At 42.7% G+C, this 24,169-nt stretch overlaps 1 protein-coding gene across 1 annotated transcript in view; it reads left to right on the top strand.

The window, feature by feature from the left end:
• AUTS2 (activator of transcription and developmental regulator AUTS2) overlaps positions 1–24,169 on the top strand; it is a gene marked incomplete at its 5' end in the record, with an annotated part of 130,732 nt that overhangs the window by 9,323 nt on the left and 97,240 nt on the right. Inside the window, 2 exons of the mRNA XM_083350233.1 lie at positions 11,181–11,358; positions 18,159–18,207. Coding sequence (XP_083206359.1) covers positions 11,181–11,358; positions 18,159–18,207 — 227 coding nt within the window. The remainder of the gene's footprint in view (positions 1–11,180; positions 11,359–18,158; positions 18,208–24,169) is intronic.

Here is a 24,169-nt window from a genome sequence, read left to right on the forward strand (position 1 = left end):
CCCATGCCCTTGTCACTTCTCGCCTGGATTACTGCAATGCTCTTTACATGGGGCTGCCCTTGAAGAGCACCTGGAGGCTTCAACTGGTGCAAAATGCGGCTGCGTGAGTGCTTATGGGAGTATCTCAGTACTCCCATGTTACACCACTCCTGCGCGAGCTGCATTGGCTTCTGGTTACCCTCCGAGTGCGATTCAAGGTGCTGGTAATAACCTTTAAAGCACTACATGGCTTAGGCCCGGGGTACTTGCGAGACCACCTGCTGCCAATGTCAACCTCCCATTGCCCGGTTCGCTCTCACAGAGTTGGCCTCCTCAGGGTTCTGTCAGCCAGGCAATGCCGGCTGGCGAACCCCAGGGGGAGAGCCTTCTCTGTGGGCGCACCAACCTTCTGGAATGAGTTGCCTCCGGAGCTGCGGATGGCCCCTGACCTTCGGTCCTTCCGCCGTGACCTGAAGACGTGGTTGTTCCAACAAGCGGGCCTGGACTGACTACGATTTTTAATTAGGCTTTTACTGGGTTAAATTGTTTTGTAATTTGTATTTATTGTTTAATTCTCTTTTAAATTTTTTAGTCTTATGTTTTTTGTTTTTTATTGTTGTGAGCCGCCCTGAGTCCTCAGGGAGAAGGGCGGCATATAAATTTAATAAAATGAAATGAAATGAAATGAAAGTTACAATGGCAGTGAAAAAAGTGACTTGCAGCTGATACACACATGCAACCATTACAACATCCCCAACGGTCATGTGATCAAAATTCAGATGCTCGGCAATTGACATGTATTTACAACAGTTTGCAGCATCCCGGGGTCACGTGATCCCCATTTGCAACCTTCCCAGTCAGCTTTCCGGCAAGCTAAGTCAATGGAGAAAGCTTTATTTGCTTAATGACCATATGACTTACCTAACTGCAGTGGTACGCTTGACAGCTGTGGCAAAAAAGCTCATAAAATTGGGCATAGATCACTTAACAGCTGCTTTGCTTAACAACAGAAATTTGGGTCCCGATCTATACTATCTATTTTATATTTAATTTTACCTGCTCAGTGTTGAACATTATATGTCTATAATTTGAAGGTGCTTCTGACATGAATAAAGAACAAAGAACTTGATGCTTTTCCATCTCAGAAAACCTTGCACTGTTTGACCTATTTTGTGTTTGTAAAAGGAAGGTGAGTGAAGGAAAGATTGTTTATGGATCTACAAAAATTCTATGCTCTTTGATAGGGAGCAAGCAAGTTTGATCTAAACCAGGGGTCTTCAGACTTGGCCCTTTTATGACTGGCGTGCCTGGCTGAGGAATTCTGGGAGTTGAAGTCCACAAGTCATAAAAGGGCCAAGTTTGAAGATCCCTGGTCTAGTAGTTAAGGCACTAGGTTAGAAAGAAGGAAACTGTGAGTTCAAGTCTCACCTTAGCCATGAAGTGTCTCTTAGCCCAACAGGATTTTTGGGAAAATAGGAGGAGAATGTCTGTTGGATATGTTTGCTGACGAGTTATTTGTAAAAAGGTGAGTTATAAATGAATGAATGAATGAATGAATGAATGAATGAATGAATGAATGAACGAATAAGTGAATGAATGAATGAATGAATGAATGAATGAATGAATGAATGAATGAATGCTTGGCCTTACAGTTTTACCAATGCTTATTACATCAGTTGAATCCCCCAATCTGTCCCCTAATATTACAGAAATGGGGTACAATATATTTCATGCGAGGTGCTGCAAAAAATCTCCCTTTTTCTTTCCAGCTTGGCAAAACAGGAAATCTCCAGTTTCACAGTATTCATGCCAATCCAGTTTGCTCTTGTTTCCTCTCTCCCTTTCTCATTACTTTGGTTACCGCATTTTTTTTTTTCTGCAGCCTTTGCAAAAACTGGGGAACAAAACAAAAACCATGAAACCTTTTGTAATCCTTCTCTTTTATCCAGAACAGATTGCAGTTTTAAGCTGAGGCCTGTAAACGCCAGGTTCAAAGAAACTAAAGCAAATTAGCATAAAACACTGGCATTCTCATTTAGGCAAATAGCAAGGCAGTTATTACACAAGCAGTTTTATGGGAGTTTTTGTGTATGGGGGCGTAGGGTGGTGAGAAATAGAAACAGAGATTAAAAAGACATGAGCAATTGTGGTTTCTCCGTTCCCAGTTAGGGCTTTTGTATACAGCTCAGAGTTGCTGGTACATATCTCATCTTTTAGCCTTCCAGCAGAACAATCATGGTGGTGCTGATGGGTGGATCCTGGTTTGGGATGGTTAGCCAGGATAGACTGCAGACTAATTTCTAGCTTGGACCAAAAAAGTATTACTGACAATCTAAGATAGAGCTTTGGTGCATCAGGTCTGTCACTGGCTTTCACAGATTTTAATAAGACACAAATGAAATAGCTTGGTTGTTGTTTGGCATGGTAGATCTTTGCCATTGTGGCTTGTGAACCATAAATCATAATGGTGGGTAGCTTGAGATCATCAAGCTCTTGAATCTCCTTTCCACTTTTGTTTGTTTGTTTGTTTATCATTAAACTTATTGACCTCCCATCTTACCACAAGGTAACTCTGGGCAGTTTGCAATAGGAACTACATTGCTGAATTTTAGTTTCCTAGTATTTGTAAAGGGGAATCACATTAAAAAAGGTATCCATAAAAGACTGAAGGCCACCTTCGTTTAAATTGTTTTCACATCAGGAAATCCTGATATATTGTGAAGTCCTTTAACAATTGTTCTAATCAGGAAGTTATTATTTTCCAAGACTTTTCTTCAGCAAGATTTATTGAGATGAAAGGGGCAGGGTTCCCAAAATGCTATCCAATGAATTATTTCCTCTTCCAATAGAACAGGGGTTCCCAACCTGTGGGCAGGTGTATTGGCCAGAGGGCCACGTGAGTGGCTGGCCAGAGTGCACGTGCACTCCCCCCCCAGCGCTGCCTTGAGCTTCCCATGGGTACTAGCAACTCTGTCTGTATCATGAGGGTGCTAGTGCCACTCCAAGCATTGTGCGGGTGCTAGTGGCCCCATTTGTGGTCCGGGGGTGCTAGTGGCCCTGTTTGTATCATGCGGGTGCTAGCACTGCCCTGAGTGTTGTGCGGGCACCAGTGGCCCTGTTTGTGGCACATGGGCACTAGCGGCCCCTGTTTGTATCATGCTGGCGCTAGTGCCATCCTGAGTATCACGCGGGCGCTAGTGGCCCCATTTGTGGCACATGCGTGCTCATGGCCCTGTTTGTAGTACTTGCACACTCATGGCCCCATTTGTGCATGCATGCGTAAAGGTGCCTGCCCCTCCCTTGCCCTCCGGGCCGTCAACCCAGAAAAGTTGGAGATCTCTGCACTTGAATATCTGTAATTCAGGGTTGAACTGTGGAGTTCTTGGTGCTCTCTGAACTTGTTTGTTTGCAGATGTTTCATGACCCAACTAACAAACTACATAGAATGAAGACTATTGCTAAACACATTGATTTGTGCTTTAAAATTGTAAGCCGCCCTGAGTCTTCGGAGAAGGGCGGGATATAAATGGGATTTTTTTTAAAAAAAAAAACCAACCTAACTCAGAAAGCACCAAGAACTCCAAAGTTGAACCCTGAGTTGTTATTGTTATTATTATTATTATTATTATTATTATTATTAATAAATAATAATAATAATAATAATAATAATAATAATAATAATAATAATAATAATAATAATAATAAAGTTGGAAGGGACTAGAGGTCATCTAGTCCAAACCCTAGCTCAAGCAGGAACCCCTATACTATTTCAGACAAATGACTGTCCAGTCTCTTCTTAAAAACTTCCAATGTTGGAGTATTCACCACTTCTGGAGGCAGGTTGTTCCACTGATTAATTGTTCTAACTGTCAGGAAGTTTCTCCTTAGTTCTGGGTTGCTTCTCTCTCTGGTTAGTTTCCATCCGTTGCTTCTTGTCCTGCCTTCGGATGCTTTGGAGAATAGCTTGACTCCCTCTTCTTTGTGGCAGCCCCTGAGATATTGGAACACTGCTATCATGTCACCCCCTCACCCTTCTTTTCACTAAACTAGACATACCATATTTTTCTGTGTATAAGACACTATTTTTTCCTGCAAACACTCTGTTCAAAAATCAAGGGCGTCTTATACAAGTGCAGCCTCTTATACATGAAAAAAATAATGGTAACCTCCGCAACCCAGGGCATGCCTGTGTGGGTTCTTTACATGCCGCCTGGAGGATCGCGCTGCCCCAAGGATGCCGCTGGTCCCACTGAAGCTGCCTTCTATGACCTGTTTTTCACTGGCGCATCTCGGGCTGAAGCCGCAAGAGGCCCCAGGAAGCCACCTCAGTACAGTGATTGACGGCCGAGGAGGTGGGCGGGACTAAGCCTACATAGCGCCATCTGATTGGAGGAAGTTGCCTCCTTTGTGTGATGGTACCCAGAAGTACCAATAATTGGGGGGCCTCTTATGCAAGGGTGCGTCTTATAGACAGAAAAATATGGTACCCAATTCCAGCAACCGTTTCTTATATGTTTTAGTCTCCAGTCCCCTGATCATCTCTTCTCTGCACTCTTTCTAGAGTCTCAACATCTTTTTTACATCATGGTGACCAAAATTATTCTATTTTGCTGAAATGATTTCCTATCTAGGACCATATATTCCTACCAGGTCAAAGACTTTCTGATTTTCTTTCTAAGTGTCTTCCTCAAGAGATCCATCTCATGGTACAGAGATGGACCTCTTGAGTCATAATGGGGAAGCTTGCAGTTGGCTCCTTATATAAGGGTTCCTATTATCATTTTGGGAACCAGTTCTTAAATATGCATAGATGCTGTGACTTCACCATTTTTACATATCCAAACCATTGTTAATTGCATCATTATTTTGCATGATGCATGAATCGTATTCAAACATCCATTTGGTTTAGCGTCCTTCTTCCCATCTGGATCTTTCCAGGAAGGAACAAGCAGAGCTAGAAACAATTATATGTTCTTATTGTTCCACTGGTAAAGTTTCTTTCTGATCAGTACTTCCAAAGCTCCACCCATTTCTTACATGGGTTGTGCATGCAATGTAAATCAAAAGGAAATGGGTTTTTATTGTTAGTTATCATCTCGACCTTTTTGACCCCCTTACTGTTGATGGAATAGTTTTGGAACAGGATTCTATAGCTGTTTCAGGAAATATTTGTTATTTATTTATTTTTTAAAAAAATGAGCTTGTTAATGCCAAGGGTTCAAAGCATCAAGAGAGTAAAAGAGCTGAAATGGAAAAGGGCTGGTCACATAGCAAGAAGGACTGATGGCAACAAGGCAGTCACAGAATGGATCCCACTTGATAAAAGAAGAACATCCACGAAAGAGACCTAAAACTAGATGGATCGACAACATCGGCAAATATTGTGGGTCCACTTGTCAAAAGAAGGCTCAAGATCATTTTGGTTGGAAACTTGCAGAAGAGGGCCTTCGTCCTGCAGTGGATAGAAAATGGCTAGAACGATGAATCTTAGAATAAAGGTAGCGTTAGTACTAAAGTTGGTGCATCTTGTCTAGAGTACAAGGACCGCTTTACAGACCTGCAAAGGTCATAAATACAAGCATTGGACATAACGTTACTTTTTCATCACCGTTGTTAACTGAAAATGGTCGCTAAACTAGGACGTTTCTAAACAAGAGTACCTGTGTACTGTTTTCTTTGCCCTGTGGTGCCTCTGATCTACACTTATATATATATTCTCTTCCTATTAAACTTTGTGTTGAGAAAATACTACAAAAAAGCAATTTGATGGATTTACTGCCATGTTTGTTCCGTGCGCCTTTGGCATCTAGTCATGCCGGCCACATGACCACGGAGACGTCCTCAGAGAAGCGCTGGCTCTTCGGCTTTGAAACGGAGATGAGCACCGGCCCCTAGAGTCGGAAACGACTAGCACGCACGTGCGGGGGAACCTTTACCTTTGGCTGATACTAGACACAGTTAACCATGCTAGAGAAAGAGGAACAGTAGACAATACAGGAAGTCCTTGAGTTACGATCACAATTGAGCCCAAAATTTCTGTTGCTAAGTGAGACAGTCCTTAAGTGAATTTTTCCCCATTTTATGATCTTTGTTGCCGCATTTGTTAAGCAAATCGCTGCAGTTATTAATGTAGTAACATGGTTGTTAAGCGAATCTGGCTTCCCCATTGATTATATTTGTCAAAAGGTCACAGAAGGTGATCACATGGCCTGTCATAAATATGGATGTCATGAATACAAGTCAGTTGCCAAGCATCTGAATTTTGATCATATGACCGTGGAGTTGCTGCAATGATCCTAAGTGTGAAAATAGTCATAAGTCACATTTTTTCAGTGCTGTTCTAAGTTTCAAGAGTCACTAAATGAACTGTTGTAAGTTGAGGACTACCTGTATTATGTATAATCACATCAGTGTTGATTTTTCGTAGCTTTTTTTTTCCCCAATGAGCAGGAATACATCTGCACATCAATCAAGCACTCTATCAAATCAAACTTGAAGACAGCCTCATAATTTTGGCGAGCAAACTGCCCACAGAGGCAAAGAACACATGCCACAATCCTAAATGATTTTTTTTAAATCCCATAAATATTAGGAAACCACACAAACCTCCAGAATAATAACAGAAGGCAAAATTGGGGAGATTATTTAATCTTCATCCTCATCCTCCTCACCTAAAAGACAGAGATATATAACTAAGTTATAAGGAGAAATCCAGAGGGCCAAAGTGAATTTCTGTTACAGCTGCTAGATAACCAACAAACTGCCAGAGAAGGCTTAAAGGCAAAGGCATATGAGGATTTGATAAATATTTTCCACAACAAAACACAATTGGTTTCAACGGGATATCATTGTGTTTCTCATTAGTTATCCTTCACTTCTTAGACAAGTTTTGAATTTCACAGAAATCGTACTGTGCATTTATTTTTGAGAGAGAGAGAGAGAGAGAATGTGTGTGTGTGTGTGTGTGAGAGAGAGAGAGAGAGAGAGAATGTGTGTGTGTGTGTGTGTGTGTGTGTGTGTGAGAGAGAGAGAGAGAGAGAGAGAGAGAGAGAGAGAGAGAGAGAGAGAGAGATGAATTTCTTGACTAGTCCAACTATCCATTGAGTTGTGCTTCCCTATATGCATGTTCGCATTCTCACAACATCACAATCTCACATTTCCGACTTTCCTTTTCTTCTTAGAGGTACAGTAGAAGCGTTTCAAAGTGGATAACATGTGTTTGATATTGAAGGAAAGTACTGAGAGTCAGTTTGGTCTCATGGTTAAGGCACCAGGCTAGAAAGCGGGAGACTGTGAGTTCTAGTTCCTCCAGAGGCCTGAAAGATAGCTGGGCGATTTGGGGCCAATCACAAGGAGCCTGTGAGCTCTAATCCTGCCTTTGGCATGAGAGCCAGCTGGGCGACATTGGGCCAATCACCAGGAGACTGTGAGTTCTAGTTCCCATGTTAGCCATGAAACCTACCAGGGTGACTTTGGATCAGTCATTCTCTCTCAGCCCAAGTCACCTCACAGGGTTGTTGTTGCTGTGGGGGGAAAATAGGAGGAGGAAGGATACGTTCACTGCCTTGAGTTATTTGTAAAGAATAATAAAAGTGGGAAATGAAAAAAGTAGTAAATTAAGAAGGCCATAAGGTGGCTTTGACAAGATGCCATACAATTAAGCTATACCTCATAATTAACATCAGCAGCAGCAGCAGCAACACATCATAATCCTCCTTTTTTCCTTCTTCTCTTTCTTCTCCTCACTTCTCTCCTCCTTCCTCTCCCTTTCTCCCTCCCCTCTACCCCACCTTTTCTTCCCCCCCCTTCAGAAGAAGGCTTTTTACGTTCATTAAATGCAACCTTATCTCTGAAATGATAAGTGCACCTAATCTCATTTCCTGACAAGCAATTCTGACAGCACCTTCCTTTTGATTTCAAAGACATGGAGTAGATGTATATTAATCTGTCAGTCACTGCCCTAAGAAAGGATGGTGGGGGAGGGGTGTGTGTGAGGAGGAGTGTGCTGGATAGGGAGAGAAAGGAGCTGAATCTTTGTCAAAGTGGAAAGAGCGAGGAAGGACTAGGAAAGCTGGCTGGTGGATATAGATCGGTGTGGTATTCCACCCAGAAAACGCTAAATATCAAATCCTGGAGTCAAAATGACTCTTATTCTAGAGATGATCACAAGGGACTTATTAGTCTAGAGGCTCATCAGCCTATTTCCATTAGAGCTGACAGCTGCACTGAAATTTCTCCCCCCCACCCCCTCCTTTCTCTCTCTCTCTTTTTTTCCACTGAGATGAAAACAAAGTCGATCTTGCAGGATTTTTCTACAAATACTCTTTGTCATTAATGCTGTTTACTTCAAGGGCTTTTCTTGAGCAATCTATTATCCCTACTTTCCAGAAATAGCTTCGCATGATGTTAATTTTGCTTTTGGTTACTATTTTGTGGGTCTGTGTTTGGTGATATTAGACTTGGGGTGGGTGGGGGAATATTTACTGGATGCAGCAAGGATATTATTATTATTATTTTCAGGGGGGAATAGAATACAATATGTTTGACTTGGGAGGATATTTATTAGATGCACCAAGGAGTATTTTTTACAGGGGCATATACGGTATGCTTGACTTGCATCTTTTAACCGTATAAATGGCAAGGTGGAATCTATTGTTAAAAGAAATCCTTAACGAAAACTAAATTCCGTGGGTCTGTATATAGGTAGTCCTCAGCTTACAGCCATTTGTTTAGTGACCTTTTGATGTTTCAGTGGCAGTGACTGACAGACAACTGGTACTTGCACGTATGATTGTTGCAAAGCATCATGTGATCAAACTTTGGCACAACCAATGTGTATTTAGTTGCACTGTCTGAGGGTCCCTTGATCACCATTTAGGATCTTCCCAGCTGGTTTCTGACAAGCCAAATCAATGAGGAAAGCCAGAGTTGCTTAATGACCACACGATTCATTGAACAGCTAATTGTGATTCACTTAACAACGGTGGTAAAATAGATTGTAAAATCAGGTGTGAGTCACTTAACAACTCCCTTGATTAGCAACAAAAATTCTCATCCCACTTGTGGTCACAAATTATGGAATACCTGTATATTATACAGGATACTGTAATAGTATAATCCAGGGGTAGGCAACCTCGGCTCTTTTATGACTCATGGACTTCAACTCCCAGAATTCCTGAGCCAGCTTGGCTGGCTCAGGAATTCTGGGAGTTGAAGTCCATGAGTCATAAAAGAGCCGAGGTTGCCTACCCCTGGTATAATCTATTGTGTTCTGCACTGATGACCCTACTCTTGAAATACTGTGTCCGATCCTGGATATCACATTTTAAAAGCAAGAAGGAGAATGTAAAACAAACTAAGAGGGGAGTTACCATAGTAGTGCCACTTGTGCGAAATGGTATAGGCCAGAGGTAGGCAACTTCGGCTCCTTTATGACTCATGGACTCCAACTCCCAGAATTCCATAGTCAGCATAGAATTCTGGGAGTTGAAGTCCATGAGTCATAAAAGAGCCAAGGATGCCTACCCCTGGTATAGGCTCACTGTCTCCTGCTTGAGCAGGGGGTTAAACTAGAGCACGGGTGTCAAACTCACCGCGTCACATGATGTGGCGTGGTGTATTGTGACTTTTTTTGCATTGCCGGAGCTGGGATGGGTGCGGCCTCCGTATGATGCAACCGGCCAGCGGGCTGGCAGTTTGACACCCCTGACCTAGAAGATCTCCAAGGTCCCTTCGAATTCTGTTATGCTGTTATGCATAGGATGCAAAGGAGAAGACTAATAGGAAATATATGGGATATGCCCATCCAACCAGATCCAATAGAAATGGCATGTTATACACCCTGTCAACTAGGGGCAGAGCCTTTTCTGCTGTGGTACCCACTTTATGAAGCATCCTTCTCTCTCTCCCCACAGAAGTGAGACTGGCATCCTTACTGTATTGACTTTCCAGAAATCCCTCAAAGCCCGGTTATGCCATCGGGCTTGGGGAACTCAAGGAATTGGTGAAATTCTGAGGTGGCGCCATTGTTACTAACATCTCCTCTTAGCTTGATGTTTCTGCTCTTTTTAGCCTTGTATTTTTTTAGTTTTTAACACTTTTTTTTAAAAAAAAGATCAGAAATTAAGAAGATTGATAACAGAAGGTGAAGGATTATTCGATCTCTTGCCGGGTTAATCTTAGCCCACATGTTTCCAAACTCCTGTAATTAATAGAAGTTAACATGGATTTGTCAAGAACATATCTTATTAGGCTAATTAAGCATTTTTAAGGCTTTTTGGATGGGGAATTCTGGGAGTAGAAGACCACACATCTTGAAGTTGCTGAACCTGAGTAACTGTCTCCTTCCAACTTTGTCAACCTGTGGTTCTGTTACCAGCGTTCACAACTTAGGGCAGCGCAGCTATTCCTTCTAGCACAGACATGTCAAACACAAGGCCCGGGGGCCGGATCCGGCCCGCGAAGTGGTTTCATGTGGCCCGCAAAGCCATCCTGAAAACAGTGAGGGAACAGCCCCCACTGCCTTGGCCCTGGCCCAGAGACCCTCCTCCTGCCAGAGACCCTCAGATCTGTCCCACTCCTGCCCAGACCGCCATAGGCACCCTTGATGCAAACGATGTAGAGCTGGCCATACCCACCCAGTAGGCCATACGCACTCTAGCCACGCCCACTCTGGCCATACCCCCCCCCCGCCCCCTGAGGGCAACCGCAATGCTGATGCGGCCCTCAATGAAATTGAGTTTGACACCCCTGTTCTAGCAGGTCAATACACCAGCTTTGGGTTGCAAAAATCCGGGCGATCGCTAGATGACCCGCAGAGATCCAGAAAACCCTGACTCCTTTCTGCCACCTAGCGGTCGCTTGCGTTTTTGCAGCCCCACCTGGTCCAGTAATGTAATCCTAACCTGGCGAACCAGGTGGGAATTCGGGAGTGAATCTGAGGTTCCAAAGTAGCTTAAACTAAGTATGAATGAAACGTCCATGTTCCAAAGAGCGCCGACAGCATTTGGCTGATGCCCTTAAGAAATCTAACGGTGGAGTACAGGAGTTGGAGCGGGTCTTTTATTTTATTTTTTTTTAACGATCCGCCGGCGGGAGCTTCCCCAGAGAGGGTCCCCTCTCGCGTCCCGCTTCTTCCTCCCCCCCCTTTTTTTTCCTTTTCAACAAAATTAACAATGAGAGCCCTTCGGATTTTCCCCCAGCTCTGAAGATGAATGGGGGGAGGTACCGGGCGGTGGAGCCAAGCGGCGACGGGGGGCGGGCCGAGAGGCGGGGCAGGGCAGGGCAGGGCAAGGGAGGAAACGCCAGTGGCTCACACGGTGGAAAGACTGCCGAGGGAGACTGCGGAGCTGTCGGAGGGGCAAAGGGGAGCCGGCGCTGGTGGGCGCGGGACGGGGGCTTCGGGTTGCCGCCGGAGCGCTTTGGCTTAAGGGCCCACGGTCGGACGCTGGCTCCGGATTATGAGATCGCCTGGCCGCCGGCGCGCCTTGGTGCCAATGGAATTCACTTGAATCGGGGCCGGTGGCAAGACGGCGAGACGGACGGGCGGCCGGCCGCTTTGTGTGAGACCCTGCGGAGCTGGAAGGGCTGATACTCCCCCTCCTCTTTCTTCTTTCCACGCCTGGCCTCCCTCCGGAGGCGGCGAGACAACCTTCCGGGAACGTAACCTTCTTGGGCGCCGGGAGCCTCTCCGGAGCGCACGGTGCCAAACGATTCTTTTTGCGCCTTGGGGCGCACATGCTTCCCTTTGTCCTACTGGCTGGGATCTCCCGGCGCGGTCCCTGATTTCGATCCTCGCCCCTCCCCTTTTATTAGCCGCCTCTCTCTTGCTCTCCCTTCCCCGGCCGTCGCAGGACCCGCGATTAAGTCTCTTCCCGCCGCCCTTTCTCCCGGAATGGCCGAGCGCGCTGGGATCCCTCCTGGGAAGGACTCGCCTTTGGACGGAATAGTTTGGTTTTGCAGGTTTTGGGAATAAGTGCTTCTTACTGTGGACGGATAGGAGGAGGAGTTGGACAAGATTCCCTGACTCTTTTTCGGCTTCTCTTCCCAGACATGAACTTGTCGGCTGTCACTTGGGTTGTTTAACCCGCCGGACGATCAGGTAAATTCGCTTCTAAGGGCAAAATGGAGCGACTCTCAATAACCTGGCTTTGTGCGTGGGCTATCTTTTGTCTCTCTGGGTTTCTTGGCTGGAATTTCTTTCACTCTCCGTTTGATCGTGGCAATATTGGAGATACAGTTCCAGGGGTGGAGTAGTGGTGGTGGTGGTGATAGGGGAAACATCCCAAACTATTGTATTGCTTTCCTTTCTTGTCTCCTGCATTTTTCTTTCGCGGATGGCTCTCGGAGCTTCAAAAGGATAGGAGCTGGAAGAATTGGAATGGAGAATTCCTGAAAAGTCTTAGGACTTTTATTCTCCTTTCCCGGGGCTGAAGCCTTTCCATTAAGATTTTTTCCTAGTCGTTTTTAGTCAAAGCAAGCAAGCAAGCAAACCACATTATGGATATATCCTTAGAAATACGGCAGTCTGTTTTGATTGCAGTAGTCATTCCAGGTTCCTGGTGGACAGATTAATGGATAAGCTCTTTGATTTATGTTTACCAGTAATGAAGAGCCCCAGGGACAGGCAGGTTTTGAGGTCTTTTCTTTGGTTATAAACATTTGGAGTTACCATTTCTGCTTGATTGTCTGCTTCAGGTTAGCTGGTTTTACCGGATTGTAAAGCACTATGTTCTTGTATTACATAAGGTCGTGTTGTTGTCCAGCCCATCTCCGGATGGCCAAACTGGGTATCGGAGTTGAATTCTGCATAGAGCCAAACCCTCTTTCTTTTGCCAGAGAAAGGCAGGATAATTAAGGGGGGGGAAAACCTTCTTGTATTTTCTTCTTAAACCTTTTTTTTGTTTGCCGCCAATGATCATGGCTTTTTGCAAGCAGCACCGTTTCATTGTGGCGAGAAGCTGTGAGACAAGTTTTCATTTGTGAAAATTGTACATTTTATTTCATTTGACAAGCTTTAGTGGCTGAGAGTCTTTGAGATTAGGTTTTTTTTAGTTTTTTTTTAAATGTTTCATTTGAAAAAAAACACCTTGAAACTGAACTTTGAATGGTGCCCCTAGAATCCTGGGGCGCAGTCTCCAGCTTCTAGAATTATTTTAGTTCCTGCAAAGTTGCTTCCTGGTGTATGCTTAGATTAAGCCCAGATAGTCCTTTTGTGCTCTACATTCTATTAAGATCGGCAAACCATAATGCTTCAGAAGTATTTTATCTAATTTGATCTCGCTTGAAACTGAAAGACATGAAACTATAATTTTCCGATTTGGCCATTAGGACTGTTTATGGCAATAGAATATTGTGTATTATTATTGGTTTTAGAGTGAGAGGTTAATACATTTAATTGTTAATACATTTTGTGCTGAAGAAAGTTGGACATTTTCCTCCATCTCCCACTTTTTTCCTTTTTTGCAATCCTGTTTTTTTTTCCTGACTCCTAATTTTATCTTTCTTTATATTTTGCCTTTTGTTGAAATTTAAAAGAACTGGTTTATCCTTACAACAACCCTGAGAGGTTGATCCCCGTAGGAATAGGAACTACCCCAAAGGCACCCATTGAGCTTGAATGACAATTCAAAGCTAGTTTTCAGTCCAGCTTTATATTCCACTGGTAGCCTCTGTGTTTTATTTCTGACATTTAAGTCCCAACTTTTTAAGACTTCAAGGCAGCATACATACCCTTGCAACAACTCTGTGAGATAGATTGGGCTGAGAGATATAATTGGCCCAAACAAATCCTGAGTTGCCAGAGCTGAGGGTAGGACCTGAACCAGAAATGCTAATCCAATAGTTCCCCAGATTTCTCCTTGGTTGGGAATCCCTGCCCATTTCTTCCCACATATATATATATGCATGTGGGTCATTTTTATTACCTGCCCTGTTGTGTTCCCATGTCTGATGACCTCAGGCAGGTGGAGAAGTGGCACCAACAGGCAGCATAATCGGTATATGTGAAGAAAGAGGGGGGCGGGGGCGCACTGTCTCTTTGCTCCTTCTCCATGAAAGAAATCCTCCAAGGGTTCCCTTAGATTGGGGGGGGGGGAGATGGAAAAGCAGCTGGTCTGCTTTTTTCACCTCTGTCTTCCCCAGTTCTGTGTTGATGGGGCTGAGAGATTCCCTGCACCAGGCTAAAAAGCCACAGAGAGCTTACAGCAGTGCCTTGATGCAAAGCAGTCTCCCAGCCCTTAATTACGGCTTGGGTGATCTTCTCTTCTCCCCCCCCCCACCTTCACTTTATACAAGAGGCGGCTTAGTGGGTTGGATCACGCTTGCTTTCAAAGAAAGCCTTTCATGTCAGGACAGAGTTGATGTTTTTGCAAGTGCTTGGCCTCGGCATATGCCAAGAAAAAGCGCCAGCCTTTTCTGTCTGGACAGGAAATAGATACACTCTACACACAAATACACACACACACACACACACACACACTTTGCCTTTATGGCAGTACATTCCTTGATGGAAGAGAAGAATACACACACACACAAACAAACACAGTCCATTTGTCTCCACCTAGAAATGGTTTGCTGACGTTTAATATTTGAAGCCAAGGCAGTCCCCAGCCCAGAAGGCTGAAAGGGAGGCAGGGAAAGGTTTTCTTTGTGTGTGTGTGTGTGTGTGTGTGTGTGTGTGTGGTGTGTAGGACAGATACAGTTCTTCCTTCTCCCCTTCCTTTGCTATTTGCACTGTTTCTCTCTCAGGTCCCTGGAGGTTATGAGAGTTTAGTTCTGGTCAAACATGATTGAGGCTCATCATGGACAGTGTCCCCATTTTCCTTCCTGCCCCTCCTTTTCGTGTCTCAAGAGTCTTGCTCATCAGATTTTAATTCCTATTTTACTCATACATCTTTTACTTATATAATCATACATATTTTGTTCATTAGATTTTAACATCCAGGTTTGTGTGTGCAGATTTGCACGTGGGAACCTTCTTTCCCCCTCCCCCCCCCCGCCACCCGCAGTGTGAAAAGAGGTCAAGAGGAGATAACACAAAATGTATCACTCCTTCCTTCAGAAAAATGACCCCCCCCCTTTTAGCCATTGTAGGATTAGCCTTAAATCCTGCTGGAAATTACTCCATTCCCTCAGAATGGGGCAGCACCTGGAACTCGTGTCTCTATGTGCTCTCTCTTAATCCAAGAGAACGATAAAAGTTTCCTCGTTCCTGCTAATAAACTCCCATTTCTGGCAGGGTTTTGTTCTGCCGTTCGGTCGCATCTTTTCATGTGGGTTTGGGTTTGTTTTGTTTTTTTTTTTGTTTTTTACAGTGGAAAACACCCTTGAGCAATTCATGCCTTCAAATCCTGGATGGAAGTCAAGACAAATTCAATCCAGGAAAAAAGACCGATCTTCACATTTCTCGTTTGACTGACGTTGGGAAAGTTTATTTGTAAAGAGGGTTTTGATGGAGAGTTAGGTCAGATTTAGTTTCTCATTTACCTCCGCTAGTAGTTTTCTTATCCTTTCCTGTGCCCTACATGGAACATCTTCCTTGATAGCCCACAGATGCTACAGTTCTGTATTTAATCCTGGACTAAATACACCTCAATTTTTGCTTAGCCAACATCCCAAGGAATTTTTATGCAGCGTGATATTTTCCGAGAGCAGTTACCAGATTCTTTTAATTTTGGCTGTTGCTTTTCCTTTTCAAGAATCGCCCTTCTTACCAAATTGTGCCAGGCCAGGAAACCTGGCTTTTTCTCTTTGTTCATACAGGATAGCCGAAGGAGGTTTGAGCTACATGCCTTTGGTATACAAAATCTCAATATGAAATTAATTCCGTTTTTCTTTTAAAAACAATGGGATTGTGTGTACGCTTCCATGGCATACGTAAAATTATGTTGTGGGAGAATAAATATATTTGGAGAGAGAGGGACAGAGGGAGACAGACAGAGAAAAAAAATGTAGGCTGACAATTTCAGTTCAATTTTTCAGGCTACTATTTTGTGTTACATTTTGGATTGTATCTTGAGGTTGCAAAAGCCGTTGAGAAATCCATTGAAGCCAATGAAACAAGATGACTTGGGTAATTTTCTGGGACACCCACCCCTTCAGTCTTTCCAGTTTCGTTTATATCCTGAATCTATTTCTGAGTAAAGATACATTGGATCGGGCACAAATGGTTTTCTTTGTGTGTGTGTGTGTATTTGTGTGCACGCAGGCATGTGTACTGTCATGGGCTTGCACGCAGTGTGTTAATCTATTTTTAATTCAGTTGTTTGAAGATAAGTTTGGGTATAGCTTACTTGCTTCTCTGAAGTTCTGATTAGTTTTCTATGCAAAGAATTTTCATACATACATATACGTATACGTATACGTATACATATACATATACATATACATATCCTTAAAAACTAGCCTGGAGTCTAGGCCAGGCTGGACATTTTCCCCCCCTCATAAATGTAAGGTAAGTGACAAATCTCGGCCGCAGCTGTAGTTATAATTTTTGAAATTCCATAATAAAATTCAGCAGAGGGTTGAACTTGTCAAATCTACACCCACACAGTGTGCTGCCTGGTATATTTCATTGCTTGTGCTAGTACATAAGTCTCATGGGTAAGGTAAGAAATTTTTGACTGAAATTACTGGAATGGTTCGTCACATACAACCACAGTCTACCTGGATCCATTTTGTAGGAGGCCCAAGGAATGCCATTCTCTACGCTTTTGCTTAATGGCCTGTAGTCGGACTTAGAGTGAAGGAAATGCGCTTAGAATTGTGCTTAAGAAAAGTGAAGGGAAGAAATGCAACTGATAACTAGAAGGAAACACATCTGGGAAGGTGATGGCCAAATGTTTATTCTGATCATGTCGGTTTTTGGCATCCGAAGCAAACTCAAACCTTTGGCGTTTGCAGCCTTTCAGATATAGTCTGCTTGTTCTTTTCACAGCAAAGTGCAAGATGTGATACAAGGTGGATGATAGTATCTATTCAGCTTCTCTACATTTTAACAGATAAAGTTTAGCCTTTAAAAAAAAATCAAATGTACTTTGTTGGCTGGCATACATTTGCTCACTTGAAAATGAGGCATTCTTGGATTAGGTTGTAGGTTTGAAATATTGTCCCAAGAGCTTTTGGAGAGAAGGTCTGTGAAGTCAGATTTGTGACGATAGCAGAGGGTTCATAATTAAACTAATTAAGGAACATCTTGTAATAGCTGTAGAAGTCCTGTTTTATCATCAATTTGGCTCCAAGGAAGAAAGGTATCTTAGATAAGTTTCTCAGAAATAAATGTAAATAATAAAATTTGAGACAGTGGACAACAGGGTGGTGGTGGTGTGCTGTGGTTCATGGGGTCTGTGGTTCATGGGGTTGCGAAGAGTCAGACACAGCAACTGAACAACAACCAAATTGAAAGGAAAGGACTTGTATTTTGCTGAGTTGGGTGTGAAATTAAAATAGTGACTCTGATCTGTGACTTGGTATGTTCCAACCTTATATAGTGGGGAAAATGTTCATACGGATGTAACTTGTGGAGCCTGTGAACAATCAATTATATTTATCGTGATGTTTTAAGAAGAGACCGGCTGTTCTGGATGTTTGTAAGATTGGGGTTCTGACAAGTCAAAAACGGTTGATTGAGTTGAATCTGAGCTGCAAAGAAATTTTCTGCAGTCTACTAAGCGAGGCTATTATGTATCCAGATAATTCAATATATATGTTTACACGAGGTCTGGTTGGAAAATAAACTACTATTACTGTCCTGCATCTCCTTTAAAATTTGATGCCTAACCAATGACCAACATCTATAAGGTGCTAATCATTTAAATATGGAAGAATGATAAAGAAAACCACACAAAAGCATTTCTACACAATTTCTTCCCCTCCTTGAGTGGGAAATGAAAAACACAACATTGCTATATGTACAGATAACAGGGTATTCCAGCACAGCTAAATAGCACCATCTTCTGGGCAACAAAAAATTTAAACTTCGTAGATGTTCGTCTTTTGTTTCCTATCCCACATCTCTCTGCTTTCGGTCCTCCCCAGATATTTTTCTGTCTATAACTTGAAAGAATAATATTTTTTGGTCTGCATATTCCATGAAGCAAATAACATTTGTTACTTGTTTTGCTCCATAATTGGTTTAAGGGTTTAACATTTTTTTATTATTATTATTCTTATTATTTTAGGCTTCTGATGCCAGCTCAGAAAAGTTGTTCAACACAGTCACAAACAAAGGTAAGTTTGCACACTTCCTTCTCCAGTCCTGTTTATTGTGCTCTTCTCTGCTACACCATATAATCTTCATAAATCCTCTCTTTGCCATTCGACATTTGCTTCATTTTTTTAGGCTGCTCTTTGTATGATGAAACTCGGGGAAGAGAAACCATGCTTAAAAAGGAAAAAAAAGTAATTAAATATTATTCAGTGATATCTGATTTGCTAGGGGTAAATGAATTTAGGGACCCATTTTCTGAAATGTTTCGGTGTGGCTGCTTCCCATCCGGTGGCTCAATGGGTACAGATTTAAGAAGAACTAATTTGTATGTTAGGCAGTTACTGTTGAATGCCCGTTTAGGGTTCATGTAGGGAGGATTATGCCTGGAATCCTGCCTGTGGGAGCTGCTTTTAAAAAGTCAATAAAAAAACTAGGCGACAATCCCGTGTAACATATGATTGGTTTCATTAATTCCTCTCAGACTGCCATAAATGTGGGCGTGCAGTTAATGGCCATAACAAGAGGTTGTAGCTAGGTTTGCGGCAATACATTAATAGAAGTTATTTTGAATGCACTACTACTGTGTAATGGGACTTTCTGTATGGGTGTCTGGTTGTATTTAGTAAGTATAGGTAGCCCTTGACTTAATACCATTTGTTTACTGATTGTTTGGAGTTACAACAGCACTCAAAAAAAGTGACTTACGACAGAGGTCCCCAACTGGTTCCATGGAGAGAGGTTTTTCCATGGACCGTAGAGTGTGTGGTTTTATATGCTGCCTGCATCCCACGGATGGGACTTTGGTTGTTTGTGTGGACTGGTTGCTGGCATGCTGCGGCCCAGTACCAGTCCACGGACCCAGGGTTGGGGACCCCTGACTTAATGACCATCACAGCATCTCCGTGATCATGTGATGTAAATTTGGGCAGCTGTTAACCTGCTTGTATTTAAGATGGTTGCAGCATCCTGAAGTCATGTGCTTGTCATTTGTGGTCTTCCCAGCTGACTTTTGGCAAGCAAAGTCAATGGGAGAAGCCAGATTCACTTAATGATTGCATGATTCATTTAACTGTGCAGTGATTTGTTTAACAATCGTGGCAAAAAAAGATTGTAAAATTGGGCATGGCTCACTTAACAACCACTTTGCTTAGCAACAGAAATTCTCGGTTGTGGTCGTAGCTCGAGGACTGCCTGAACTGAGATGGAAAGCTGAGAAGATCTTTATTGCAGATGGGCAATTTTAAAGATTTAGAATCGGGTCATTGTAACTTCATTTGATCTTTCTATCTCTTCTGCTTCACTGAGCCTCTCATATTAAGTTGATGTTTGGTTAAGCACAGTATTTATAGAAAAACTGGGCATCTTATGACATCCAAAAACAGTTTCTAGGCAGGATTGATTAGTGACTGAAAGCCTGTCCTAAGAAGAATTCAGATTTACTATTTAGCCACTCTAATTGGGGGAGGGGAGGGGGAAAGATTGAGCCATGAACTTACCTTGAAGGCCTTCTCTGGCACTAGCCTTAAAGTCTAAGTAGGACTTAAGTTCTTGGCAGTATTTCACCAAAAATGAATCAACTGAATAAAGAAAAATTGCCATTCTAACTTTCAATGTTTTAAAAAGGTCCAAATACAAATAGTTTAATGAAGAGAAGGACGAGGGGTGACATGATAGCAGTGTTCCAGTATCTCAGAGGTTGCCACAAAGAAGAGGGAGTCAGGATATTCTCCAAAGTGCCCAAAGGTAGGACAAGAAGCAACCAGTGGAAACTAATCAAGGAGAGAAGCAACCTAGAACTGAGGAGAAATTTCCTGACAGTGAGAACAATTAATCAGTGGAACAACCTGCCTCCAGAGGTGGTGAATGCTGCAACCCTTGAAGCTTTTAAAGAAGAGACTGGACAGCCATTTGTCTGAAATGGTATAGGGTTTCCTGCCTGAGGAAGGGGTTATTTGAAGAAAGTCTGTTTTTCCTCCTGTATATGCTCTCAGATGACTATATAGTCACTATATGATCCAGTGCCTGCTGAGGAACACCACAGTGAAATTCAGGGGAGGGTACTCTGCCCCATTTAAACAGATAGCCTCACCTCCCTCAAATCTTCTACCAGAAATGCTTTTGGTTTCCATAGAAGAACCAGATCTACACCAGTAATATTTTGCATTGATCAGATTCTGGGGCATCAAATCACCTAACATAACAGAATAACAGAATGATAGAATAATGATAGAATAAGAGAATTGGAAGGAACCTTGGATGTCCTCTAGTCAACGCCCCCCTGCTCAAACAGGAAATCCCACACCATTCTGGACATATGGCTGTCCAGTCTCTTCTTAAAAACCTCCAGTGTTGGAGCACCCACAACTTCCACTGATTAATTGTTCTCACTGTCGGGAAATTTCTCCTTAGTTCTAGGTTGCTTCTCAGTTTGACAAGTTTCCATCTGTTACCTCTTGTCCTACACTCAGGTACTTTGGAGAATAAGTTGGTTGTCTCCTCTTTGTGTAAAGGTAAAGGTTTCCCCGCACATGCGTGCGAGTCGTTTCTGACTCTAGGGGCCGGTGCTCATCTCCGTTTCAAAGCTGAAGTGCCAGCGCTTGTCCGAGGACGTCTCCGTGGTCATGTGGCCGGCATGAGTAGACGCTAAAGGTGCACGGAACGCTGTTACCTTCCCACCGTAGTGGTCTCTATTTTTCTACTTGCATTTTTATGTGCTTTTGAACTGCTAGGTTGGCAGAAGCTGGGATGAGTAACAGGCACTCACTCTGCTACGTGGCACTTGGGATTTGACCTGCCAAACTGCCGACCTTCTGATCGACAAGCTTAGCGTCCTAACCCACTGAGCCACTGCGTCTTTGTGACAGCCCCTCAAATATTGGATGACTGCTATTATGTCACCCCTAGTCGTGACAGACACACTGTTCCCCCCACTTTTTCACATACATTATGCTTGTGATACATGTAGAAAAGGGGCAGGGTTTCAATGATAAAGTTGTGGCTGCCATCTTGACTTTTTTTTTAAAAAAAAACTTTAGTTTCTAGATGACTGTTCTATCCTAAAGAGGAAGTTAAACTCAGTAACTTAATTGGCCCTTTCTAATTTTAAGTTTCTGGGTTCAGATAAGAAGGGCCAGATTAACATCTAGCAAATACTAAGCTTCATTAGCATTAATGTTAGTTTGATGTTTTGGGGTGTGGGTGTGTGCTTTATGGTTTGTTCTGTGGCATGAACCCAACTTGTCTGGCTGTTCATGTTTTGCAACCTGGACAATTTCCAACATGGACTTTAGTTTCCAGAATTCTCAGCAATGGTCCTCATTGGAGAATTCTGAATGTTGAAATCCAAATTTCAGGTATTACCCAGGAAGCAATCTGAGGCTAATGTGTGATTTGTGTATTGTTGCAAACCAAAAACATGAATTAATTCAGTAACTGGATAAGGTGTGTTGTCTAAATGCAATGTGTCTACGTAATTTACGAATAGCATTCACTTTGAATTCCAGTTGAATTTAATTAAGGTCTAATTCTATACAGTTGCTTTAATTACTTCTCCAGTATTTGATCATTTTCCTCTTCTGTCTTCTTAACAATTTTGGGAACAACTATTTGAAATTTTTTTGGATCACTTTCTGGCCACAAGTAATGAACCTTGGGCATAGGTATCTCTTACTTATTTGTTAGATTTATGTCCTACTTTTCTTCCCAGTATGTATGACAGTGTACAGAACATTCTTTTGCTTTCACTAACAATCAGTACCATAAATGTCCCTGAAAGAAAGTTGTTTTTTTCCCCTTAGTGTGTTTGAATCATTCTTGACCTTTAGCAATTACTTAGACAAGTCTTGGCATGATTTCCAGAAGGGCTTTGCCCTGGCTTTCTTCCTAGAGTTGAGAAAGAGGGATTGACTCAAAGTCACCCAGCTGGTTTCTGTGCCTCAGGCAGGATTAGATTAGATTAGATTAGTTTCTTGATTCCAAGTCTGGTGCCTTCAGCCACTATACCAAATTCTCTGAAGACTAACTGACCTCAAGTCACCTAGATAACTTCTGTGATTGAGGAGATACTCGAACTTGGATCTCCCTGGTGCTAGTTCAGCGTTTAATCACTATGGCCCCACTGCTTCCTTTGAACTTTTATAGGAAAACAAGCATCTTATATACTGCTTTGATGTATACAGATCTTACACTAAGTATGTAAGTCTTTAAGGAAGTACATACCTCTTTGCATACTCACCTTTGACCATGTTAAATGAACTAGTGGATTAATGTGATGCAGGACAAAGTCATAGATTATGATTTTTAATTGTCTTTCTTTCAAAGGTTAATTTGTTACTTTGATATTTTCTATTAACATGTGCTGGGATTTGCTTTCCAGTTTCCAAAAAGTTTTGTCCCCGGCAAAAGAGACTTCTGTAGTTCCTCCTTGATCTCAGGTTATTTCAGCATTTATTTCAAGTTTTTTTGGAGGTGTTTTGGAGCTTATTTTATTGCAAAAGGTGGTCATCAATTTCCCCATAATTAACATCAGTGACATCATTGTTGTAGGAGTTTCTGGATGTGAGGATTTGCGAGCTGGCTGTCATATTCATTCTTCAGAATATGAGCTTGTACTTGTGGTTTAGCAGCGGGGATATCTGGCTTGGTTTCTTGTTCTCCAAATTATGGAATATGGAAGATCTACCACGTTGGCGCTCATATGCCATAAGAACTAAGATTTGAGAATCAAAGCTTCTCTTTGGTCATCAGCAATTATATGTAGTTATCCAAGAACTGAGTAAGCTTGCAGGCCTGAAGTTCACATAGAGGTAGTCCTTGATTCACAATCATTCATTTAATGACTGATTAACGTTACAACAACATTGAAAAAGTAACTCACAGCGGACCTCACACTTATGACTATCACAGCATCCCCACAATCATCTGGTGAAAATTTGAGTGCTTGGCATGTTTTTACAATGTACCAGGATCACGAGACCATCATTGGCAACTTTCCCAGCCAACTTCCAATAAGCAACGTCAATTCTGGGAGTTGAAGTCTACACATCTGGAATTGTCCAGTAGGGAAGCAGTTTTCTGAAGTTTTAAGCCTCTCCAAAGTTTTCAGCCAAATTGTAATTGAAATGTAATGGGAAGGGAAGGAAAAAATGTTAAGATAGACAAGGAGTCTGATATTATCTCTTTTCATTAATTACATTTGAAGGGACGCGGTGGTTCAGTGGGTTAGGATGCTGAGCTTGTCGATCAGAAGGTCGGCAGTTTGGCGGGTCAAATCCCGAGTGCTGCGTAGCAGAGTGAGCGCCTGTTACTGGTCCCAGCTTCTGCCAACCTAGCAGTTCGAAAGCACGTAAAAATTCAAGTAGAAAAATAGGGACCACTACTGTGGGAAGGTAACAGCATTCTGTGTGCCTTTGGCGTCTAGTCATGCCGGCCACATGACCATGGAGATGTCCTTGGACAAGCGCTGGCTCTTCAGCTTTGAAACGGAGATGAGCACCGGCCCCTAGAGTCGGAAACGACTAGCACGCATGTGCGGGGGAATCTTTACCTTTACATTTGAACTATAATTCAAACCAATAGGAGAGCGTGCTTTTCTTTTATGGTTTCTTATTTCATGTTATGTTATTATAAGATCATTGAGTTGGAAGGGACCTTTTAGAGGTCATCCAGTCCAATCCCACCTTTAGTGTAGAATCCACTCTCACAGATAATCATCCAACCTCTGTTTGAAGCCTTCCAGGGAACAAATAGTTCCCACTTTGTGGGTCAGCTGTTCCTGTGGCTAAAGGCACATTGATTTATTGGTATTTATTTATGTGTTTAGTTTTTATATCAGCTGCCCAATTCTCTCTTGGCTCTGGATGGCATACAGCAGAGGTGTCAAACTGCCGGCCCGTGGCCGGTTGCATCTTGTGGAGGCTGCACCCACTCCAGCATTGTGAAAAAAGTCACAACATATCACGTGACGGGGCGAGTTTGACACCC

The sequence above is a fragment of the Vipera ursinii genome (genome assembly GCF_947247035.1).
Source record: "Vipera ursinii genome assembly, chromosome: 1".
In the NCBI taxonomy this organism is placed as follows: Eukaryota; Metazoa; Chordata; class Lepidosauria; order Squamata; family Viperidae; genus Vipera; species Vipera ursinii.